This window comes from Erpetoichthys calabaricus, chromosome 15, assembly GCF_900747795.2.
Source record: "Erpetoichthys calabaricus chromosome 15, fErpCal1.3, whole genome shotgun sequence".
Classification (NCBI taxonomy): Eukaryota; Metazoa; Chordata; class Cladistia; order Polypteriformes; family Polypteridae; genus Erpetoichthys; species Erpetoichthys calabaricus.
This window is the reverse complement of record NC_041408.2, coordinates 74,335,469-74,358,619: the sequence shown is the minus strand read 5'-3', so window position 1 is coordinate 74,358,619 and position 23,151 is coordinate 74,335,469. Positions and strand designations below refer to the sequence as shown.

The window sequence follows — 23,151 nt, the reverse complement described above, 5'->3', positions numbered from 1 at the left end:
AATGTAACCAGTGGAACAGGCAGCCATTCAATAACCTCCTCCAAAGTTAAGCAGACAGATCGGCAGTTGCCCCTAGAGATGAGCAGTAGAATTAGGTAAGCAATGAAGCATTATACATTTTTGCCAATGTCCCAATGACTCCCCCCCCCAACTTGAATACTACCAAAAAAAAAAAAAAAAAAAACCACACACATTACAAACATTGGTAGGAATAGAAGTCATTTGCAACGTGAGACCCACCTGCATAACATAACAGCTGTAGCTCTTTAAACTTACCTTGCCATTTCATGGCTTCATACTTAGCACGATTTTGTCTCACAGATTCCCAATCAATGGGTATAACTGGTGGACATTCTGTAGACTTTTCTGTTGATTTAGCCCAACATGATACCTTCACTGGTCCTACAAAATTTGAAATTTTCAAAGTAGGTTCTTTATCCTTACATAGCTGCTTATGGAGGATAAATAGGTTTAAATATTTTAAAACACATGTATGCAAGTATTTTGCAAGAAACAGCAAGCACCCCAAAATACAATTACTACATATAGCAGAATGGCAATGTTAACTCAAGGCCACCTAGCTAAACTTTCTGTAGTGCTTATTTATACAGAAATATTACACAACAACTAAAAAAAAAAAAAAGCAAGTAGAATCTATAGATAGATAGATAGATAGATAGATAGATAGATAGATAGATAGATAGATAGATAGATAGATAGATAGATACTTTAAAATGGCTATCTGAACTACCATAAAATTCAGGACTGTTTTAAAACTGGTAATACAAATATTGAACTCACTCTCTATTCAAAGTATACATTCGATATTTTTAACTAAGATTTTAGTTAACCTAAATGATGGATTAATTTAAGTCTCTTCCCTGTAAACAGAAACCAGTGTGGCTGGAGTACATCAAAAGCTGCAGACACCACAAAAAGACATTGAGTGGAACTTATTAAGACATTGCCCTATCAATTCACCAATCCTATGGCACCTACATAAGAAACAGATGTTTTGATGTACAGTATACCTCCCGATTTATACCTAAATTAAAAACCATGCCTCAACATTTTTACTTTGACCTGAACTAGTTTTAATAGTAGAATACAGTATTACCACATGAAAATGTAGGATGTGCAAACATCTGCTTGGTGTTAACAATAATAGTTTTGCTCTCTTACAAGAAAGTGTCAATATCTGGAAAGTCTTCAATGAAACTGGTGCTCATCCTTTATTTTTAAGTTATTTCATAAAGATTAATTATGACATACTTTAATAACCATTCAAATGGATCAAGAAACAGTATTTTTTCTATTAGTGTATATAGTCTAGTACCTTGCCCAGAGTGACGAGAGCCATGACCAATCAATTCATCAATACATTCCTTTGCTCTAAGTTGGGCTTCTTCATTTCCAAAGATCCTTACTTTGCTCTCATAATCTCCTTTGATTATCTTTAATCAGGACGAAAAGTTAAGAAAGTGTCAGTGATATGGATTTTAATATGTGGCCTTACAAATAAATGTTAAAATAAACCAATGAAATAAAATACTTTCTAGAACTGACAAATCCTCTTAACCATGATTGAAATGTGTGCTAAAAGATGAATTAAACACTTCACTTACAAAACAATGTTTCATTATACTTGAGCCCAGTGTCAGAGGGTGAGCACGTGCACAAACGTGCCCTGAAATGAATTGTCATACACGGGTGTCAGTGGCTCAACCTCTGGGCTCTTCTGAATTATGTACTTATTCCCCCCCCCCCCGAGTCAAGAGGGGATGATGGCACAAACATTACCCTCTTGCACCATCGACAGTGCTGAGAAGATGCAATTGACTCTGCCCCGTCCGGTCAACCACCACACTACCTGCAAGGCTTGGAAGGAGGTATCACTCGTTAAGAGAATGCAGCTCCCCTTCCACAATGACTTTATGAGGCTTTAATAAGCCAAGAAAGTTTCCGGAAGCAATGACCCGGATTTGTCAGTTGTTTGGCGCCATCAACCGCAAATTTTTGTTTCATTGTTTGTTTCAATGAAATTGGAGACAAGCAGGTTGATGCCCCAAAGTGTCACCCTGTGAACCTGCAGTTCCTTCCATCAACCACAACTGGCATTTTTCCAAAGAAGGCTCTTGTGAGGATACAGTTTCAGCTCATGGTTAAAGGAAACAAGCAAATATACAGGGCATTTCCTTTTAGTCAAACTGAAAAAAACAGGTTATGGGTTTCATGCACTGTACATCCATAGTGCGGCACACATAACCAACCATACTGCATCATCAGCTTGCCCATTTTAAAAGCACCATGAAGCCTTTTCATTATTAGTGTTACTGGGAATTAGGATGATCAGATCAAATGTTGCTTCTCAAATTTAAACATATTAAATGTATTACACTACAAGTCAAAATTGTTCACAGTCATAGTCTTGGGATAGATAAAAGGGCCATGGGTCAGTTCACTTCTTTTGGAACAATGGATCAACCACTGCAGGAAGAAAGAGGAAGAGGAAACAGGAAGCAAGGTGAAAGAGGGCAAGGAAGAATAAAAGCAAGAGCAAGAAAACAAATGGCTTCAAACGAGATTCATGCAACTCTTGTTGACCATTACCTTGTACATGGGATGTCTATGGCAGAAACTGGTCAAAGAGTGCAACTAAACATGACCTGCTTCACAGTGGGCTTCTATAATATGAACCTTTAGAAATGAAAATAGGTAAATCAGTTGCATACTGCTGTCTACTATAACATTGAAGTACGGCACACTGTTCTGTATAACACCTACATGTACTGCAGCCATTTGCTCTGTTGGACTGTATGCAGTCTAAAATGCATTGAATTACTGCATCTTTTCACATAGCTACAATATGTTCCAATTGTAAAAATGTATAGTTTTACAGTTAGTACTTGCTGCATTGTATTTTCCAAAACTGAGATTGCCAAACTGGCGAAGGCAGAAAAACCCCATTTTCTGCACTTATTGTGTGTACTGATAAAGGGGATGAATCAAGAGTATAGGAGTCAGGTGGAAAACTTTATTCTTGGTTCAAAGTGAATTGTCTGCACCTTAATATCAGCAAAACCAAGGAACTGCTTATTGACTTTCGCCACATCAAACAGCCTCTGTCCGGTCACTATTCAAGGAGCATAGAATCACTTCATGGGAGGCCCACTGAAACAACAGGCTAAGTAAAAGGTTACAGGATGCACTATGGACACCCTTGAGGTAGTAGCGAAGGAGGGGATTAAAACAAAACTGCCATTATGAACAATGCTAAAATTCTACTCTTACACACCAACACTGAGGATTTTCAGTTAAAGTCGTTGTGGAGACCCTAAATGTTAGAGAGTATGATCCTTGAGATTGGACGTTAGCAGATATTGTCCCTGTATTCAAGTAAGGTAAAAAAATCTTAATTCTAATGTGAGACACTACCATCTATGAACAATAATGTGGATGCAGACATGGTTGGTGCTGAACTGACCAAACTTTGATTTATTGCAAAAAGAGGCCCCTGACAGTGCCCTCTGGAATTTTACATGAAAAGCCATTCTGGCAAAAGAAAGTCCTACAAAACTGTTTGCGTTACTGCTACCTTGCTACTTTCTAACAGCATAGTTGACTGGATCATAATAAAAAGCTTGGAAGGGTGCAAGGTTGTAGAATATAGGGCTGATGCTAAAATTCAGAGATGCAACATATGCTGAATAGCATCAGAATAAGAACAGCATACAAATAAGTCAGTGAGCAGAACACCATCACTGATAAGAGCATGAAAACGTGGGCTTCTCATCAGCACAAAGAAAACAAAAGACAGATCTGTGGGCAGCCTTCCCATGAAGCTGTTTACTAGCTCTGTGCAGACTGAACAAATTCTTGAATTTAAATACTCAAGTTCCATGATCTAGGCATTGAAAAGTGCTGTATCTCCATAATGTTGTAACCAGGACTGGCAATGCTCAAACGGAATTTGCAAGTCTGTGATGGTGTCTGTGGAAGACAGCAAATGTCAGTTTGAAAAATGAAGACAAGATTCTTCAGTGCAGCCATCAAGCCAGTCTCATTTTATGCTACAAGAACTTACAAATTACTAGCAGAAGACATGAGTGTTGGACATGCTCCAAATGATGTGCCTTTGAGCTATTCTTGCTCAACTGATTACAGAATAATATAGCACATGGGCCCACAGAGCTAGAACATTACTAGAAAAGCACTGAAAAAGACCCGAATCAGATGGACCGAAATGGATGACAAGCAACTTAATCTGAAACTGCAGGAGTTTGTGCATGCTATAATGGAACAGCAGCAATTAAAGTGAATAAATAGAAACACACTTCCTATATGTCTTCCATAGCACCCATTGGTCAGCCAAGTAATCTGTGACTAAGCCCTACTAGTGCTAGGATTAGGGTTGCATGGTATAAAAACCACAAAATTAAAACATTGTAGAGTACTACCTTTTCAGGACTTCCGGTACTGGAAGTAAATGTGAGCTTTCTTCCAAATCCCATGAAACAAAACTACAGGGTTTGACGCAGTCAAGACCTCCTCCTTGGGGGGGAATCCCCCTTATTGCTTTAAGGTGATGGAGATTTCACAGCTAGCAAAAGGGAGTCAGTGTGTAGTATACTATGGACGATGGAGCAAAAAAGGGAAGTTTTGGAGTTATCTATTATTTGCTTCAGAACCATTTGAGTGCAGGAACTGAGGTCCAAAAGCAGCTTTATATATCTCAAAGTCTGAGCCATCACTAGCTAGGACATTGAAAAAAGTCAGCTCTAACATTTAAATGGTGTCCAAATATTTAGAGGGAGGTTTGAAGAGATTTATTGCTGGACAAAGTCCATGTTTAATCCTAAATTATTAAATTTTGTGTATAGCATAGTTAAACCTTAGAAAGAAACACCTGAACACCCAGATAGCACAAATTATTTCAACATTTAGATTTAATTTAGTGACTATATAGTTATCATTATGAAATAAAGATGGCAAGACAAAACTTTTTTCCCCCCAGGTATTATACTATTTGATGGCATAAACAGTTTATTCAAATCACAGTGGCCGAAATTTCTGTATGCAGCCTATAGTGAGGTCTGCAGATTACTGGTCCAACAATGTTTCCTAAACAACTCAAATCCTTTGCTCCTCAGTGACAGACCACTTTCCCAATATACCAAGCAGTAATGGCAAGATTTCATCTCTAGCATCCTTTGCACTATTCTCTTCTCTTAATGGCTTTGTTGGCACCTTTTTCATATTTACAGAAAAAGACGAGGCAGTCATTCTAATTTGTCATAAGACACTGTACTTTTAAGAAAAAAATGTTATGAACAAGTTAAAAATCAAATTCATATATACCTTGATACGGGTTTCAGTGTTTTCTTCAATCTCTTGGATTTTGGAACCTCCACGACCTGTGAAAAAACAGAACTTTATAACAATCTCACATTTCATTGGCTTTAAAACAATGAAATTACTTAACAGAATATTCAACATTAAATTTTATCTTAAGCTACATAAAGTAATAATTATGCCCTCTTGAAAACCTGTGGCTTCCTAAGAACAGAAAGCCTTTTGTATGAAAGGCATCTGTAATCTTTTTCTCCTTGTGATATACTTCTGTGCCATTCTGTGCTTATAAATGACACAAAACATCCAGAAGATGACAACTCCAGCAAAGTCACATGAACATTTATAATGCACATAAATGGATAAAAAGCATAATATAGGAAGAGCCATGGAATTTTAATCAGAACTAGCATAAAAGTTGCTCTTAATGCACTGAGTCCCCTTATTTTAAAAAAAAAAAAAAAGCAAGAGACCCTTAAAATGAAAGGGAAAAGGTGTGTAGCAGATGTACATAATTCCTTGAACATCTCGAATCATCACTGCTGCACTATTATATTGTGCATTTTGCCTAAAAATACCATTTACCATTTTAACTATAATTTTATCTGTGACAGCACAGTGGCTGTGTTGTGAACATCATGGTCTCACAGTAGTGCAATCCAGGGAAAGGTAATGACTAGCTTAACATTTATAGGTTCTTCCTATGCCTGCAATTTGTCTGTGGGTATCCGTTTTTCTTCAACATCCTAAAGACACTCTAGTATTGTTACCGGCAACTCTAAACTGCGAGTGAGCGTGATTCGATATTTGCAAAGGACTGGCACCCCGATTTCTGCCCGGTGTACATTTTTTAACTGTAGAGGCTTGGGCCTCAGTGACACAGAAAAGGATAAGCAGGTTAGAAAACTAACGTAATGATGGCTGGGCTTGAACTGCAGAAATTACAACAATAACTTAGAAGGAAAAAAAATCAGGATGCTCTTTCAAGGCAAACTTGGAGTTCTGCTATTAAATGTTTTTATCCAAATTAAAAAAAAAAAAAAAAAAAAAAAACACACACACAAAACATGACTTATGCATGCTTTGAGGGCACAATAATATAACTTAACAACTATGACTAGCAAGCAGTTGAACTTGTAGCATCATGCATTTGAATTACAGAGGCAGAAATAATAGTAAATTCACATTTATCCACTGAATGCAATGTTCATGGATAAAGTTGTCCAAACAACAATCTTCTGGTTACAGGGCTACACTGGGCATGAGGATTTTAGAACAAACATAAAATGTCAGCCACGTGCCTAAGTCTATATCATTGGCTAAGTAACAGGTTATTTCAAACACACACAAATATTACTCAAATGACTGAACATTTTTTATTTCAACATAAAGTAACTATGGAGGCTACATTCCACATCAACACTGTTAATCTAAATGCTGCTCACTCTGAAGTCTATCCTCTCAGTTAACTGCGAAGGCAATGACATTAAGCAGTGGATAAAACATGCTGCTGATGTTTTTCTTCCATGTTATTGTTTAACCGACATTCCACAGGAATCTGAATATCTGGGTTCCTCCAATCTCCATGGTCTTGGGCATCCTTTGGCAAGAGACTTTTTTTTTTGGGACCAACATTTTACTGACATTTACCAAGAAAAGAAGCAAAATATAAAGATAATAAAGCATTTAGTAAAAGCCTAAAACGTCTACAAGGGAAATATAAAATACTGAAAATAAATTCTGTAATTGTAACACAACTAACAAGTGACTGTTAGCCAAAGATGGTCTGCTGTATATGACTGAAATATTTCAAGTTGAGGGCCATTTTGATAGACTACCATTGGCTTACATAAAACATTTTTTCTTTGATTGGATCAATTCATTATTGCTTGACAATTTCTTGATAAAAAAAAGAAAGGAAAAGACTATACACTGCTTAACTTTAATGCTTATGTTTTGACATTGAATAAAAAGAAAATGAATCTACAAGTCCTCTAATTTCATAATTTTTTTCCTGCTATTGATGTGCCTAAAGTCATTTTCACTACCTGATTGGGTAAAATTATACTTCGATATTTTGAAAAATGCCCTTAGATTGCATTCAGTGTGGGGGAGGGGCACAATCAGCACAAGAATTTTGGTATACAAGGTCATGGCAATCATTTATACACTTGTCTGGTTAGTATAACCATCAGTATTGTGAAAAGCAACAGACTCCGAATAGATCTCTTGTGCAGGCTTACCTTCACATCAAAATGTTCAACCCATTTATGCCCCACTGCTCATTTTTCCTCACACACAGTCACTAAAGCATTCATCTGTACCAAAACTCTCAATGCCCACCTCATTAGCTCTCACAACACTTTAATAAGCCTTGAGAGGACATGTGACAAGTGCCTAATTACAGTTCCTTTACCACCCCATCCCCTTTCCTAGGCACAAAGCCATGCTGCTTTTTACGAATTTTCACCTGATCCAGATGCTTTTCACTAGCACTCTTTCAAACACCTTTAACTGATCTAAAAACCTAATTGCTTGATATGACCCGTACTTCAGAAATTCACAGTTCCTTCGTATACTGGAACGAGCACATTTTCCCAATCTTCAGAAAAGTTCCCTTCACACAATCACATATCACAAACTTCAGATGCATTCAAGTCTAGACCTAACGCTGCTTTCACAATTTAACACCCATCCAATTGCCTGCTTTACCTATCTTTATCATTTTTCAGCCATTTTGTAACCTCTTGAAAACTTTTAGCTCAGTCCTATTTTCTAACAATGAACATCACTATCCAATTTGTTCTCCATAAATAGCAATCTCTTATTCTGCAGCTCACTTACAAACTCCCATACACTGGCTTTCACATTGATTTCTTAAAGAAGAGGCATTTAACTTTCACCTTAGTTTTCTGACATTTCTGTGTCTTCTCTTCTCCTCAGTTGTCATCACTACATCAACATTCCACCACCATGTTTCCTCGTCTCTTGGTCCCTTTGTCCAAGTGCAGAAGCTCTTCTGGTTTTCCACCAGACATTCTTCATTGCTTTCCTGTTGTAATTCTCACCCGTTGTTTCTGAACCCTCATTCACTTTTGTGAACAACATTTCAGCAAAGTTATTTCCCCACACTATTCTTCGAAAATATCATATACCCAAGCAATGTTGTGATACACAACCTTCTCAAGGGGATCACCTATGCATTTTCACCATTTCATGATGAACTCTCTTCATTAACATGTCATCAGCTTTTTTCGGACCTACATAAACATGGTGGTGTGGACAATCATTTAGGGACTGAATTTCATTCGCGGCAGAAGGGCTACACCCCCCCCCCCCCAATATAACAAAAATGGAAGGTTTTTATTGGTTTGGTTAGGATTTCAGTATAGCATTTATAAAGATTGATATAATTGTCATGGGGCGGCACGGTGGCGTAGTGGGTAGCGGGAGATCTGGGGACCTGGGTTCGCTTCTCGGGTCATCCCTGCGTGGAGTTTGCATGTTCTCCCTGTGTCTGCGTGGGTTTCCTCCGGGCACTCCGGTTTCCTCCCACAGTCCAAAGACATGCAGGTTAGGTGGATTGGCGATTCTAAATTGGCCCTAGTGTGTGCTTGGTGTGAGGGTGTGTTTGTGCATGTTCTGCGGTGGGTTGGCACCCTGCCCAGGATTGGTTCCTGCCTTGTGCCTTGTGTTGGCTGGGATTGGCTCCAGCAGACCCCGTGACCCTGTGTTCGGATTCAGCGGGTTGGAAAATGGATGGATGGATGGATAATTGTCATGGATTGCCCAAATTATCTGACCATGTGTATATACAAAACAAACTCACTGAAAATTTTCTGTTGTGCAACTAAAAAAGTAAATATTACTTAAAGCTAAAACATAAAAACTCAAAACATTTTCTTCTCACAGATGCATACTGAATTTATTCAGTAACAAATAAATACCGCTTAAAGAAATCACTACTAAAAATGTTTAATACGTTACTAGTACCACAAATTAGTGAATGCCAACATTAATCATATGTTCATTTACACAAATTCTTTAAAGCTGCTTTTAAAACATTTTTGAAATCTGGTTTGCCAGCAAGGTACTGTGTCAGGTTTGTGGCATTTGAAGTTGTGAGATTTGTTTGCATCAATACAGTAAAAGGAGTAGACACTAGCCGGTCAGTAACACTTGCTGAATAGTAACACTAAAAGGACAAGTCAAACTCAAACTTAAAGCATCTGAGGTTTGATGTTTGAACTTTCTCAAAATTTCTACCTCTTAACATCTGTCCTAACTTTAAGTTTACCTTTGTGAAAGCAAGTCTGTCAATTAAGCTAGTATTTCCTAGCCATTTGGTTTGAAACTTGCGGTCGTCAGTCTGACTACCCTTGGTAGACTGCAGTTTTCATTCCACACACCAAAGACATGCAACTTAGATTATCTGATGACTGAGTGAGTGTGGAACCCCATCTAAGGCTGGCTCCAACCTTAGAGTCAAGCCAACCAGCATAGGCACCTGGACACCAATGACACTGAACTGAATATGTTGGTTAGAAAATGAATTTACAGATGGGCACACAACTGTAGCAAAATCCATTCTTTTTGAAGAATGAACAAAACACTACAGTGTCTAATAAAGCCATTATGCTATAGGTTGCAATCCATCTTACCAACATTTCTAATCCACTCATTCAACAGCGGTAGCATTAAAATGGTTGCAGGCCACAGTTGATTGGCCAAGCCACAAAGCTTTCATAATGCGCATGAATGTACTTGTCTTATTTCAGTGCTCACACTGTAATGTGTTAAAACTGACAATAATGAAAGTTACTTTTGTCTTGGAAGACCATCAGTATTATCTTTAAGTTAAACCACATAGGATTCTTACAATCCTACACTAATATTCAAAGGCCTGTACACTCCAAATAGTCTTACCTAGTACAGTATCTGTGGGATAACACTGAACAAGCTAAGCCAGAGTCTTTATGTCACTAGCTATGTTACTGGTCGATTACAGGATTATAAAATAAATTTGAAAGTCTTTGAAATTTAACATCTCTTACCTTATGTGTACCCTCAGTGTCCATCCAGCGTCTCTTCAGGGTCTTCGTGTGTCATAGCCTGTGGCACTCTCTGGATCATGTTTACATAAAGCCTGCGACTCAGACTGTCACTTTGAGTCATGTTGCTCACCTCCTGTCCACTTTTTGACTAACACCAATGGTAGACACATCCCCATTACTGCTCTGAAAACAATTTGTGTCCTTACGAATACTTCCTGTATGAAGGAGACTCGCATCATTCCTTCTTCGTCTCTACTTGGTATCCTCTTGTGTGTCAGCCTTTCTTATCTGACGCTTGTCTCAATTATGTTTTACTGAGCAACCAAAGTGAAACTAACTAATCAGAGCAAAGCCGACCTAACCAATCAGATTGCTCGTAGGGACTGGAAAGACAGACACACGCACACATACACACAGTACCATTATATAGTAGACTGGCTAAAGATCAAACCTCTGTTCTCTCTCTAGCACCCTTCAGATGTGTCAAACAGAAATGTACTCGTTGATAGCATGTTTTATTGCACTAGCATGTTTTCTCATTCTAGCACATTCCTTTAACACAGATATCTGATGTCCACTAAAAAGCCACAATCAAGTCATTTATCAAAAGCAATGTTCAATCTCATAACTGAAAACATCTTTTTTTTTATTTTTTAAAAACTGAGTGATGGGGCTAGGAAACTACCAAAGGAAAAAAAGGTCTGTTTTATTACTGTGTGTACAAAGGTAAAGAAACGTAATGATCACATCTGCTTGATAACATAATTCAGTAACTTGCATGTCTGGCATACTTTCTTTCATACAGCATTTTAACCCATGTGGGTACATTGTTTTTTTGTCCTACTCCATAAGGATGATTCTTTTATTTTCAAATTGAAAATTTGACCTTGCAGTGCACCCTCTGTATTTACTTTCATGCAGTCTTCTCTTTATGGTAGACTTGGATATCGATACGCCTACCCCCTGGAGAGTGTTGTTCACTTGGTTGGCTGTTGTGAAGGGGTTTCTCTTCACCATGGAAATGATTCTGTGATCATCCACCACTGTTGTCTTCCGTTTACGTCCAGGTCTTTTTGCGTTGCTGAGTTCACCAGTGCTTGCTTTCTTTCTCAGGATGTACCAAACTTTAGATTTGGCCACTCGTAATATTGTAGCAGTTTCTTGGAAGGTTTTTTCTGTTTTCGCAGCTTAAGGATGGCTTCTTTCACCTGCATGGAGAGCTCCTTTGACCACATGTTGTCTGTTCACAGCAAAATCTTCCACATGCAAGCACCAAACCTCAAATCAACTCCAAGCCTTTTATCTGCTTAATTGATAATGACATAACGACGGACTTGCCCACACCTGCCCATGAAATAGCCTTTGAGTCAATTGTCCAACTACTTTTGAGCCCCTGAAATGAAGGGATTGTGTTAAAAAATGCTTTAGTTGCCTCACATTTTTATGCAATCGTTTTGTTCACCCCACTGAATTAAAGCTGAAAGTCTGCACTTCAACTGCATCGGAGTTGTTTCATTTAAAATTCATTGTGGTAATGTACAGAACCAAAATGAGAAAAAAGTTGTCTCGGTCCAAATATTTATGGACCTAACTGTAGATGATGATGACATAATAACTGAAAATGTAAAGAGTATAAAGGGATATGCAAAGAGGAAATAAGCTTACAACAGATTTATAGGGTCCATATTGTCACATCTACAGAGTACCATTGTGTACTAATTAACATAACACGTCACCACTTTAGTTTGGCAAAATTAGTAATGTTACAGCGTATACATGCCAAGTGAATGTTTGTGTCATATGCATTAATAGTTCAAATAAAAGTTTGCCATCTTATCTTTAAAAAAAGTGCTCAAGCATTTACAAAAGTATTTGTTCGATTATAATTCCACCAAAAAAAACACACACCTTGGCCAGGTTAGATACATACACTGGCAGAGAGAGGATGACAATTCAACAGCCACACTGACATATCACCAATTAAGACAAACCAATCAAACTGAATGTCTTTGCAATTTGGAAGAAGAGAACAACCATAAGGGAAAGGTGTACAGTATACTCCACACACACAGTAAATGGTCCAGGATTCAAATCCACTCCCCTACTACACACATGTAAGAATTTTCACTATACTCTATACATGTGACAATAATGACCCAATGTCATCACACTGCTTTACATAAATGTGTCATAAAAAATTTCCATTTTCATGAAAAATAATGAAGACAATTTATGTAAGAAAAAAACAAACCCACACACCGCAAGCCCCCGACCGCAAAATAACAATATGCAAAGTTCAAGGTCTCATTTACCTATGAAATCAACACAGGCCATTTTCAACATACAATCTCCCTTTAAAGTAAGTCTACCTCTTTCTACATTTAAAAGAGAAAAAGAAATCATCTTTTTACAAACCTGTAATACAACCATCACATCTCCAGCATGCTGAGCTGAACATTCAGGATTAACAAATGCTGCAAGTTAACATTTAAAAATGGAGAGGAATAGTAATTAAATACTTTTGGATTTTAATTTACTTTGGTATTGTTCTCTTCGCTGAGTACAAGAGTAGGCAGTTACACAGGTTCACTGCAAAAAATTAGTACTATTTTAGATTTAATATACTTAAAAAAAAAAAAAAAAAAAAAGGTAAAGTCACAGTGAAACTCTAGCACAAAAAAGGCACAATTTATCAGCCTTCTCATATAGCCACAAAGATTTCACAGTCGTCTTTGACATATACTGTATGTTGCTTCTAGAATTGTCAATGGGAAACAAAATGCTGAATCAGCTCCTAGGACCACTAAAACCTGATAAAACTCAAGCTGAGAGTATCTGAATTTTTTTGATATGACAAAAAGCCATTAGGAGCCCAATAGTCACTCCCAATTGTGTCTGAACATCTCTTACCTTGCAAAGAGTGATCATACAATTTTAGAGAGCTTTCTTGTAATTTTGGGAAAATTCGAAAACCATTCAGGAGCTTGCAAATTAGGCTAAAACATCACATAAACGTATGCTCATCCTAAAAAGGACCTGAAGCATCCTATGGTGCCAGTACTGTTGTCATATAATGGTCCCACTATTAAAGAATGACAATGCCTCCGCATTGAAGGAGAAATAAAGGTTTTCTTTTATTTTAAGGCTTGTGGATCTGACTGCATTTAGTTAAAAGCTGATTAAAGTCATATCAAGACAAGTTAAACAGAAGTAAGCAATACTTTTTGTGACTGATACTGGTAAAAGTGCTTATACAGTAGTATGCTAATAAAGGAACAGAACATTGCTGATAAGTTGCTTAGAATTATTCTGGCTATTTCCTCATTTACTGGAGCACTGCTGAGTAATGTCTAGGCTGTGGAGACCGATTCAGAGAAGTTGAATTTTTTTTTTTTTTTTTATAAATATGCCTAAAGTTGGATAAAAGAAACTGACCTTGACTCATTGATCAGAACTGCTTATCAAGACTGCCATAGGCCTGATACTCTTTTCTAATAAAGCCGTCACATAGAAATCTGTATCAGGTTAATCAATGCTTTAAGAAAGGCAAATTCCCTCCCCAATATACACTGATAATCTAAATCAGGAATGCTCTTATGAACACCAGAGTAAGTCTGAATGTCTTCCATAGCACATTCAAATCTGATGATTGAAGATCACTGAACCTTTACCTTCTTCATTCCCTAAAGCAGGCATGTCAAACTCACTACCATTGGTGGGCCGCTTCGACTGCCATACGTGCGTCAGCGGGCCGTATTGTAACAAATACTATTATACTATTATATAAAGTTACTGTAGCTTTCTTTCCAATACTGAAAACTTTAAAAAATGTAACACTTAAAGTTTAAAGTTTAAAGAAAAGCACTTTATTTCCATGCAGTCTCCATACAACAGTGTAGAATTAGAGTCTTAACCTCTTAGCTAGGTCCTTATTATATTACTAGGCTCACCCTCCAATTTAGGCGACCAACTTTTATCCTCAATTTGTGTGCGCTCCATGTGTACATCAGGCATTCAAGTGTAGGGAATGAGAACATCAAAGTGCCCATTCATAACATCTCCCGAAAACCTAAGTTTTTTTATCCCCTCGAGTGCCTGTCCAAACTTGGGAGTGTAGGACTCCATAATAATATACTTGAAACTCATAGGGGAACAACTCTCCTGCTGCCATTAGCTCAGAAATGGTATCATAAGTTTGAGACTTTGACATTTCAGTGAGATACTGAAGCTCATTTGTATAAGAGATTCCTGACGGCATCATTGTAAATGGCTGAAACCTTGACCAATTACTTAAAACATGTCGTACAATGTCAGCCCGAATCTGTACCGCTAAAGACGGAGTTTCATGCACTAAATAAGCTATAGATGAGAATAAGCAAGCACCATCTCCCCTGATATTTACTACGCGGTTAGGCATTTGTACTCTATCAACATTACTTATTTCCAGAGACATCCATCCATCCATTTTCTAACCCACTGAATCTGAACACAGGGTCACGGGGGGTCGGCTGGAACCAAACCCAGCCAACACAGGACACAAGGCAGGAACCAATCCCGGGCAGGGTGCCAACCCACCGCAGGACACACACAAACACACCAAGCACACACTAGGGCCAATTTCGAATCGCCAATCCACCTAACCTGCATGTCTTTGGACTGTGGGAGGAAACCGGAACGCCCGGAGGAAACCCACGCAGACACGGGGAGAACATGCAAACTCCATGCAGGGAGGACCGGGAAGCGAACCCAGGTCCCCAGGTCTCCCAACTGCGAGGCAGCAGCGCTACCCACTGCGCGACCGTGCCGCCCTTTCCAGAGACATAATTTTGTCTATTTTTCCAGCGCATCGCGCACAAAAGCAAGGGTATGATGGGAGCACCAGTACTCTGCTCACATCCCGTCGCTTCGTACCGCAAGTAGTAAGTCTGTGATAAGCGGAATACCGCTACGCTTTGCACTCACGGGATGGAAGGACAATCCCGACCGCTTTTATATAGTGTCTTGATGATTGATATTCATTATATTATATTCATTGCTTATATAGGAGCCTTACAGTGCAAGATTCATTTTTGTCCTGACACTTGGCATCTCTTGTTAGTAACCAGTTCGTCAATATCAGGCTTGAAATCTTGTGCAGCTGCAACTTTTATGAGGGATGAAAGGTGCTCGACGGTAAGTCTTGAGGCGATGTGGGGTTTTGGTAGCTTTCATTAACAAAAACAATTGCTCACAAAGTGCTTCCGAAAATAGACAGTACTCTCAATGCCAACTTACGGATCTGCACTTACAAGGGTGGCAGGTAAGCATACAAGTGTGGCACACCAACTTCATTGTATTTTGCCTTCAGAATAGAATCTAACTGCACTTCAATCAATTCCATTTGGATATTCTCAGGCGCTTTCTCAACGTTGTAAGAGAACAGTGCAATGCCCTGTTTGTGTGAACTGAAATCACGAAAATGCTCACTGAATTCATTGCTCAGTAATTCAAGTTGGAAAACAAATCCTCCAAAAATCAAATTTTACTTTACTAAGTTTACTTCAAAGTTTATATTGTAAAATAAGCCGATATGCAAAAAGCCACCTGACCTACCAATAATTTTACAAACTCAAAATCACAAAAATATGTTAATAAACAACTCACCAACTTCTCGCGTCCACTTCAGATCTTCAGCTATAGTCTGCACTAACTGTTTGTTACAATACCAGCACAAAATTACATGAAACTAGAGCAAAAAAACGTGAAAATATGCGGGCTATTACTATTCGCGATGGTCAGTTCTGCCCAGTGGCCAGTCTCAGCAGCCCAGTCAGTAGTGTAGCCTTAGCAGGGGCGGCTCTAGGCTCGTGGCGGCCCTGGGCAGAGAAAGAATCGGTGGCCCCTTCGCCTGGCAATGTCAATACGGTATCTTATGAACGGCGGATGGCCACATCTGTTGCGGACACTGCATAGCCGCCTCGTGCTCATGACACGCTTCTATATGCGCGTGTCCATAACTTGAAAACCAAGTGGCGACCCATGATATTCTCAATATGGCAAAACATTATAATACTACATATAGCTTACTGCTCCAACTCTAGCGACATTTGTAAATACAGCGTACTAAATTAACAAGAAACAATGTTTTTCGGCCACATTGCCGTCAGCTGTGTTGTTATTTTCTCTTTGTTTTATATTCAATATATATTGGCGTGGCAGCCCCTGGGATTTGGCGGCACTGTGCAGGTGCACAGTTTGCACATGCCTAAGGCCACCCCTGCTGCAGCCTAGCACTTCAGTTGTGACGCTGCGGCTCATTAACTTTGGTCAAGGCTCGTCGCTATACTAGCAGATGACGTTTCCGGTACCGTAATGCCATGGGAAAACGCACTTTTGTCGAAGGCAGAAGTAAGAAAAGTTAATAAGTAACACCGAAGATGCAGAATACTATCGTTTGTGATTGAATCAATCATTTTGTACAAGTTCAATGCTAACTAGGATCTGTCATGCGGGTCGCACAGATTTCTGTTGCGTGCCACGTGTTTGACATGCCTGCCCTAAAGGACTGCAGTAATTTCCTCTGCACAAATGGTGCAATGTCATACTGCACACATTTCAGAACTCCAAAGCAGGACTTGAGCGATTCTAAAGGCAAAGGATGTCCCTATTCCTTATCAGATCTTTGATATCAATATGGTTAAGCATCTGTTATTCTACCCGCCAATAAAGTTCAATGCAATTATGAGTATTACACAATGCTGACTAAACGTCCACCTTTAAAAGAGACCAGCCCATTTTAAGTGTAATACAGTTGGAGCACCACCTGATATGGTATTCTACAAGGTTGCAAATTAAACTGATACTACTAAACAGTTTCCTATTGTTTTTAGTTTAACACTAGAATTACCAGAGCCTACGAAAAAACTCGTATATCCGGCCCACCTTAAATCGCTTCTTAAAACCTTTCTCACCTCTCCGCCAGCGTCTTTTGTCATCTAAATGTATTGATAAAGACAAGCTGCCAGCAGCCAGCTATTCCATCCCCCCAACGACTTAGAACGTAAACAGGCTTTTCCCAGCTCTTGCCTTGATTGATTACCTGGGAGTGAAGTGGAGTTTTAGAGTAGAAATAATAAGATTGTTATTTGAAACACACGCATTTCATATGTGTTGCATTTCTACAGTAATCTGTGTAAACACATTGTTAAAACAGAAACGTGTTGTATATTCTAGTAGCAATTGACAAAATGTAGGCATAAACTATATAATGTATGAAGCCTGAAGTCCAAATATCAAAGAAACACTTTCACAAAAGGTACAAAAAAAAGCCACCGCCAAAAAAACCCACCTTAGTGTGAGACATTGACATGACTTAACTATCACTGCTTCCGTGGCGCAACAGTATCAGTCACTGACTGGGAATCAGAAGGTCATGAGTTCGATCCTGCACAACTCCCATTTGAGAAGTGTTCTTATTTTCACTATTTTAGAATAAAAAGATACATTTGATTTCAGTCTGTAACAGCTGGTGTAATTTATGTTATTTGTAAAGGTTAGCTTTATTTATTTAAAATTCACTTTTCATTGTCTCAGTCGCGTTCAGGATCCATCCCTACCGCCCCCCCACCTGACACTGCTGTTTTTACATAAAGACGCGCTATAGTTCTGCAGTGTATCACGATACATACGACCGCGTGTTTTTTTCCCTCAGTATTGCCAGTCCCCACGTGTTGCCGTATGCTGTTTCTTTTGTACTCCAGGACATGCAGAGGAAAGCATAGTAAAGAGCAGTAACTTCAGCGCTATATGCAATCATCAGACACTCCCCATCTGATACTACTGTTTTCACATAAAGACGCGCTAAAGCCCTGCAGTGTACTTGTGACTGCATTGTCGTACCAATGCTTGCGAACTGAAGTGTCTGCATGCACTTTTCGTGGCATTATACGTGTATTTTTTGAGCATGCCCATGTAGCTCAAACACAGGAACATATGTTGATGTAAAAGTATAACAAAACAAGTGCACTTTTATTCAAGACTATAACCGAAGAAAAAAGAAAGCAAGTTACAGCAGGCGGTTGATATGACAGCTTGCATGGTGGAATGCTAAGAACTGCTGATTTCCATTCTGTGCTATATAACTGTTAACATTTGAATCTGATGATTGCATATAGCGCTGTCTGATTTAGTGTGCGCAAGAACATGCAGGTGGCCAGTTGCTGAGTGCTACAACGCACATTTTAAAAAAAGAAAGAGACAAATACATGTGACGTTTTGAAGAAATCATTTTATGACGCGAATAGTACCAATCAGAAAACATCGTCGAAGTAATGCAATATTATTTGAAAACGAACAGCGTCAGGTTGGGTGTGAAGTTATACTGGCGCTGTTTGAGTCAGATCAGAAGCTGAATAAGCTGAACAAGCTCCTGTTCTGACTCTAAGTAATCTACATCTCCCTCCTCTTACCACCCAAAAAGAGATCAAACTTTCAGTCAGTAACCATTCTTTTACAATGACCTTACTTTATATTGCTAAGTACTGTATCCATTTATTATGCATTTTCCCTGTTTATGCATATCACAACACATACACATTCCAATGTAGAAAGAAATGTAATCTAATCAAGTGTTAAACAAGTAGGTAGTTTATGTTTTAGATGGTTTATATTACACAAAAATCTTTGTATCAGCAGTAGTTTCCAGCCTCTTTGACTTGTAAATGACAGATTGCGGATTTTCTCGAGTATGAGGAGGTTAGTCTTGGTATTTAGTTTGGACTGTTCAAATGTTACATGTAACAGTTTGCAGAGTGGAAAGATTATTTAGGACAATTAGAAATGTGAAAACTTGGCTGAGGAAAAGAACACTACATGCACGTTTATCTGGGCGTGCATGATGTGTCCACCAAACCAAGACTCGAGTGTAAGAATGAATTGATAAAAGTTATTAATACAAGTTTGGACAAAATGCATACCAACTACATTTGCTGTTCAACCACCAATGATAAACTCTCATATAAACAAGGTTGGATTAAGAACACTACCTCCACCAGTCACATATACATACTCACAAATTATTTACATCATATGTAAATAATAAATTAGGAAAATTAAATATTACTTATTGCATTTTGATCAGTTCTTTGTAACCCACAGTTAAATGTCTGCAGATGTGAATGTATACGGAAAGCAGTGGTTGAAGTAGATACAGTATACCTATGTGTCAGGAGCCTATGTGTTATAATAATATTAACATGAATCGCGAGGAGCACAGAGCAATTGCATCAAGTCTTACAAGAATTTATATGGCTTCCACATTATAAACTGCCACAATCTATGACCAACATTTCTCCCTTGGAGTCCGCAGCACTGCGATCAAAGAGCAGGAGGGTGGGTATCATTTTTCAACACTGCGGCCAGGAGCTGGAGGTTGACAGTGCAGAACGGATCACCAACATGAGTGGCTGTAGCCAGCAGCAAAAAACAGTGCTTGCTAACCATTGAACTTTGCACCTTCCTTGGGCTTCACTGAACGTTCAACCTTTACTTTACAAAGTGATCACGTCACTTTTCCCCATCCAGGACACCATCCCTTCCTCAATTGTCTGTCCACCTTACTGGTCAGTGGTGCTATTTGCATGGCCTGTCAATCACTTCTGCGGCATCCTGTGCATAATGCACACTCTCAGCACAGGGTAGAGCATGTGCAGTAGGTTAGCATAATAATAAATTCGACCAATTAAAGTGCCGGCTAATTTTCTTTTTTCTATAACACAACAAAATTTCAATCAAATCCATCAAGGCATTTTTTAAGATTCTGAGGTGTTTAGTTTTGTACTGTAGGGGGAAATTTTACTCCTAAACAATAAATACATCAAACTGGAGATGGGTCTAACTGCAACCTGCAGTACCTATGACGAAAGTCGCGTAATATCCGCGTCAGTCACTAATCTGCCTCCGAGTCACAGCACCCTCACACAACTCAAATACAAGGGGAGTCAAAATTATGTTAACACTAATAGATTATTTTTATCTCAACCACACTTTTCCATGTCGATGGATAGGTCGTGGTGGACCATTGCTATGGTCTCCACACTCCCCTGATTTGACACCCTGTAATTTCTGGTTATGGGGTATGGTGAATGTATACGTGTATAGCAGGAAATTTCGTGATATCAATGACCTGAAGGGCAGAATATGTACTGACTGTGGCATCTGTTCCCTGTGAAATGTGTTTCTGGGCTTTAAATGTTACTGCTTCTTGTTTGCTTTTGTGTGTTGAACATGATGGCGAGCAGGTTGTGACAATCCTGTAAATCATCTTGCACATATGAAGTATGTTTTGTGAATAAATTGTTTCCGCCATTCGAATGTTAACATAATTTTGACTCGCCCTGTATCAACCACAGCTTAACTGAGCACAAGATGGGTGCTTCGTGACCGACATTGTGGATATTTCAGGATGTTGGGGGGGCTTACGTGACTGACCTCAGGGTTACTGTGGGCTGCAATTACACTTGGCTGTCTTTCTTAGCAGAAACCTATTCACCTAGACGTGCAATCCTGTCGAAATTCAGATTTCTAATTAAACAGGAAGCAGTGTTATAGCGAAGGAGTGAGAGATCCAAGTTTGCATTTGTTTTTTTTATCATTCATATATGTAGATTAATAAACAAAAAATACACAGTTTACTTCTCCTCCTTACTAGTTCTACTGGCCTCCGACAACGGTCCCTAACTTTGAGGTTCACAGAAAAATTTTCCTCCCTGCAAAATGCCCTACGAACATCCATGGCTACCATCTAAATGGGAATGCAGCTACATAAATCAGATGTATATCCACCTTCAGAACTGCGTGACAGTACTTTACCACATAAAAATACTCACGTGCAGTAGGAACTCCGGCAATTTTAAAACCCGTTAATTCTGAGTACGGTCGCTAGGAGATGTTTAGGTTTCTGAAAAGTATATACGAGGTCATCTTGAGATGTTCGCCAGCTGAATGCACACTACAACTGAACTAGAGAGCTTGCAAGTTCCGAGCACTCCGGTCACTTAAGCGCAGAATGAGGGGAAACTCTCCAGTTTCGAGTAAATTAAGCTCTGCCAATATTTGGGCCCACCGTCATTGTTGTTCGCCCAGCAACTAAAGCCGATGCGTTTCAAGTTGTGGACTTAAAAACAACACATCGCAAAGCAAACAGATACCACTCGTCAAAAGAAGCAATTCAACAAGACTCTGCGATTCCCGTACTACTTGCCTGAAGAAGGGGCCTGAGTTGCCTCGAAGGCTTGCATATTGTAATCTTTTTAGTTAGCCAATAAAAGGTGTCAATTTGCTTGGCTTTTCTCCACACGCGGAGTGTACAAATCACTTAAGTGGGTAAGGTGTTAATTCATACCTATCACCATTCCCACCACGGCGTTATCCACTGTAAAGGTTCGCGCCGTGGACGATTCATCATCCCGCCTGCTCCTGGAGAATTTCTCTCGGCTCCCACTGCTGCCTTCGCTCTCTCTCCAGTTCTCCCACTGCGGCCCTCTGCGCTGCTTCCGTCCCCATCCTCCGCCCCGTCTTCCTCCTTCGAAGCTTACACTTTTCCCAAAGGCAAAAGATGCCACCCCAGATGACTGAAACTCCGGCACCTTCTGTCTAACACTTTTGCAGTCTTCGTCGCTCTCCGCTTCCCAGTCCGACATGACTCGAACAAATTTGGAGGGAAAAGCAACACGCGCAGTTCCGAGCGCGGAATCCAAATACTGCTTGCTGGCCACGCCCACTCGAAAATAGGTTCGCGTCCGCGATGCCCAGTTGTGGAGTTCGGTTCGCCCGCACAGCTTTTGGTTGTTTTTGAATGGCCCGTTCTCGCCTCATTGCCCTGAAGCTCGAATTCGAATTGTTTAACGCGGTGGCTCGCTTGGTATGTACAAAATGATCTTATGGATTAATGTGATGGGATATGACAGTTTTGGGATAGTCAAGTTACGCTGCAGGTGGACCACTTAAAACATACGGAGGAGTATTTCAGACACAAAACATCATTAAGTAAAAGTACAGTGGAATCACATGTAGCCGTAAATAAAAAAATAATAAAATTTGAGCGTAAATACATTTATCACGGAATATGTTTTGTTGCTTATTTATATTTTTTTCAAATAGAGCATGAAATTCACTTGAATTTAAAACCACTGTCGCTCGTCAAAGCTCAGAGGGCGGCCTCCAGCCAGTGCCGTGTTTTAATAGTAATACAGAACTTTCTTTTTAGAGTTCGTAACAAGTATTAGGTACAAACCGTAGATTTCTGTCCACGTTTGGGCTATTTTCGTTAACCGGAAGTGGTACTTTACCTTTCATTCATACAGTTGCAGAGTCCGATTTATTCCACTTTTATAATTGTTTGATACATTATTAATTTGATTTTACTTGTTGTTGATGGTTCTTTAATGTACATAATATAAAAATCTGATCACTGTCTTGCGGTTTACTCCTCAAATATCCATCTCCATATCTGAGTATACGAGAAAGCCTAGGGGAGACCACTCCTGATTTTTTGAATTCAAAAGACTAATCTACAAAATTGGTGCAGAAAAATCAATGAGTTGGAATGACTTAAATTATTTTCTTGTGCTTTTACAAGTCAGCATTAAAACAATTTTATAAGCTTGGCTAACATACACACAATTAGATATTTTAGTTATGTGCGACATTTTCAGGGTTTATGCTGACTTGAAAAGTGTGATGAAATTGTTACTTAATGTTTTTAAGTTGG

The 23,151-nt window shown here is 39.1% G+C and overlaps 2 protein-coding genes across 2 annotated transcripts in view; one reads left to right on the top strand and one right to left on the bottom strand.

Annotated features, from left to right (window-relative positions):
- The window catches only part of ddx43 (DEAD (Asp-Glu-Ala-Asp) box polypeptide 43), a 62,061-nt gene extending 39,894 nt beyond the window's left edge, over positions 1-22,167 (bottom strand). Inside the window, exons 1-4 of the mRNA XM_028820367.2 lie at positions 21,784-22,167; positions 5,359-5,414; positions 1,337-1,454; positions 277-402 (exon numbers count right to left, since the gene is read on the bottom strand). Of these exons, the coding sequence (XP_028676200.2) occupies positions 277-402; positions 1,337-1,454; positions 5,359-5,414; positions 21,784-22,081 (598 nt within the window). The 5' untranslated portion in view covers positions 22,082-22,167. The remainder of the gene's footprint in view (positions 1-276; positions 403-1,336; positions 1,455-5,358; positions 5,415-21,783) is intronic.
- Positions 1-23,151, top strand: part of LOC127525979 (uncharacterized) — a 340,677-nt gene that overhangs the window by 314,084 nt on the left and 3,442 nt on the right. The window lies entirely within an intron of this gene.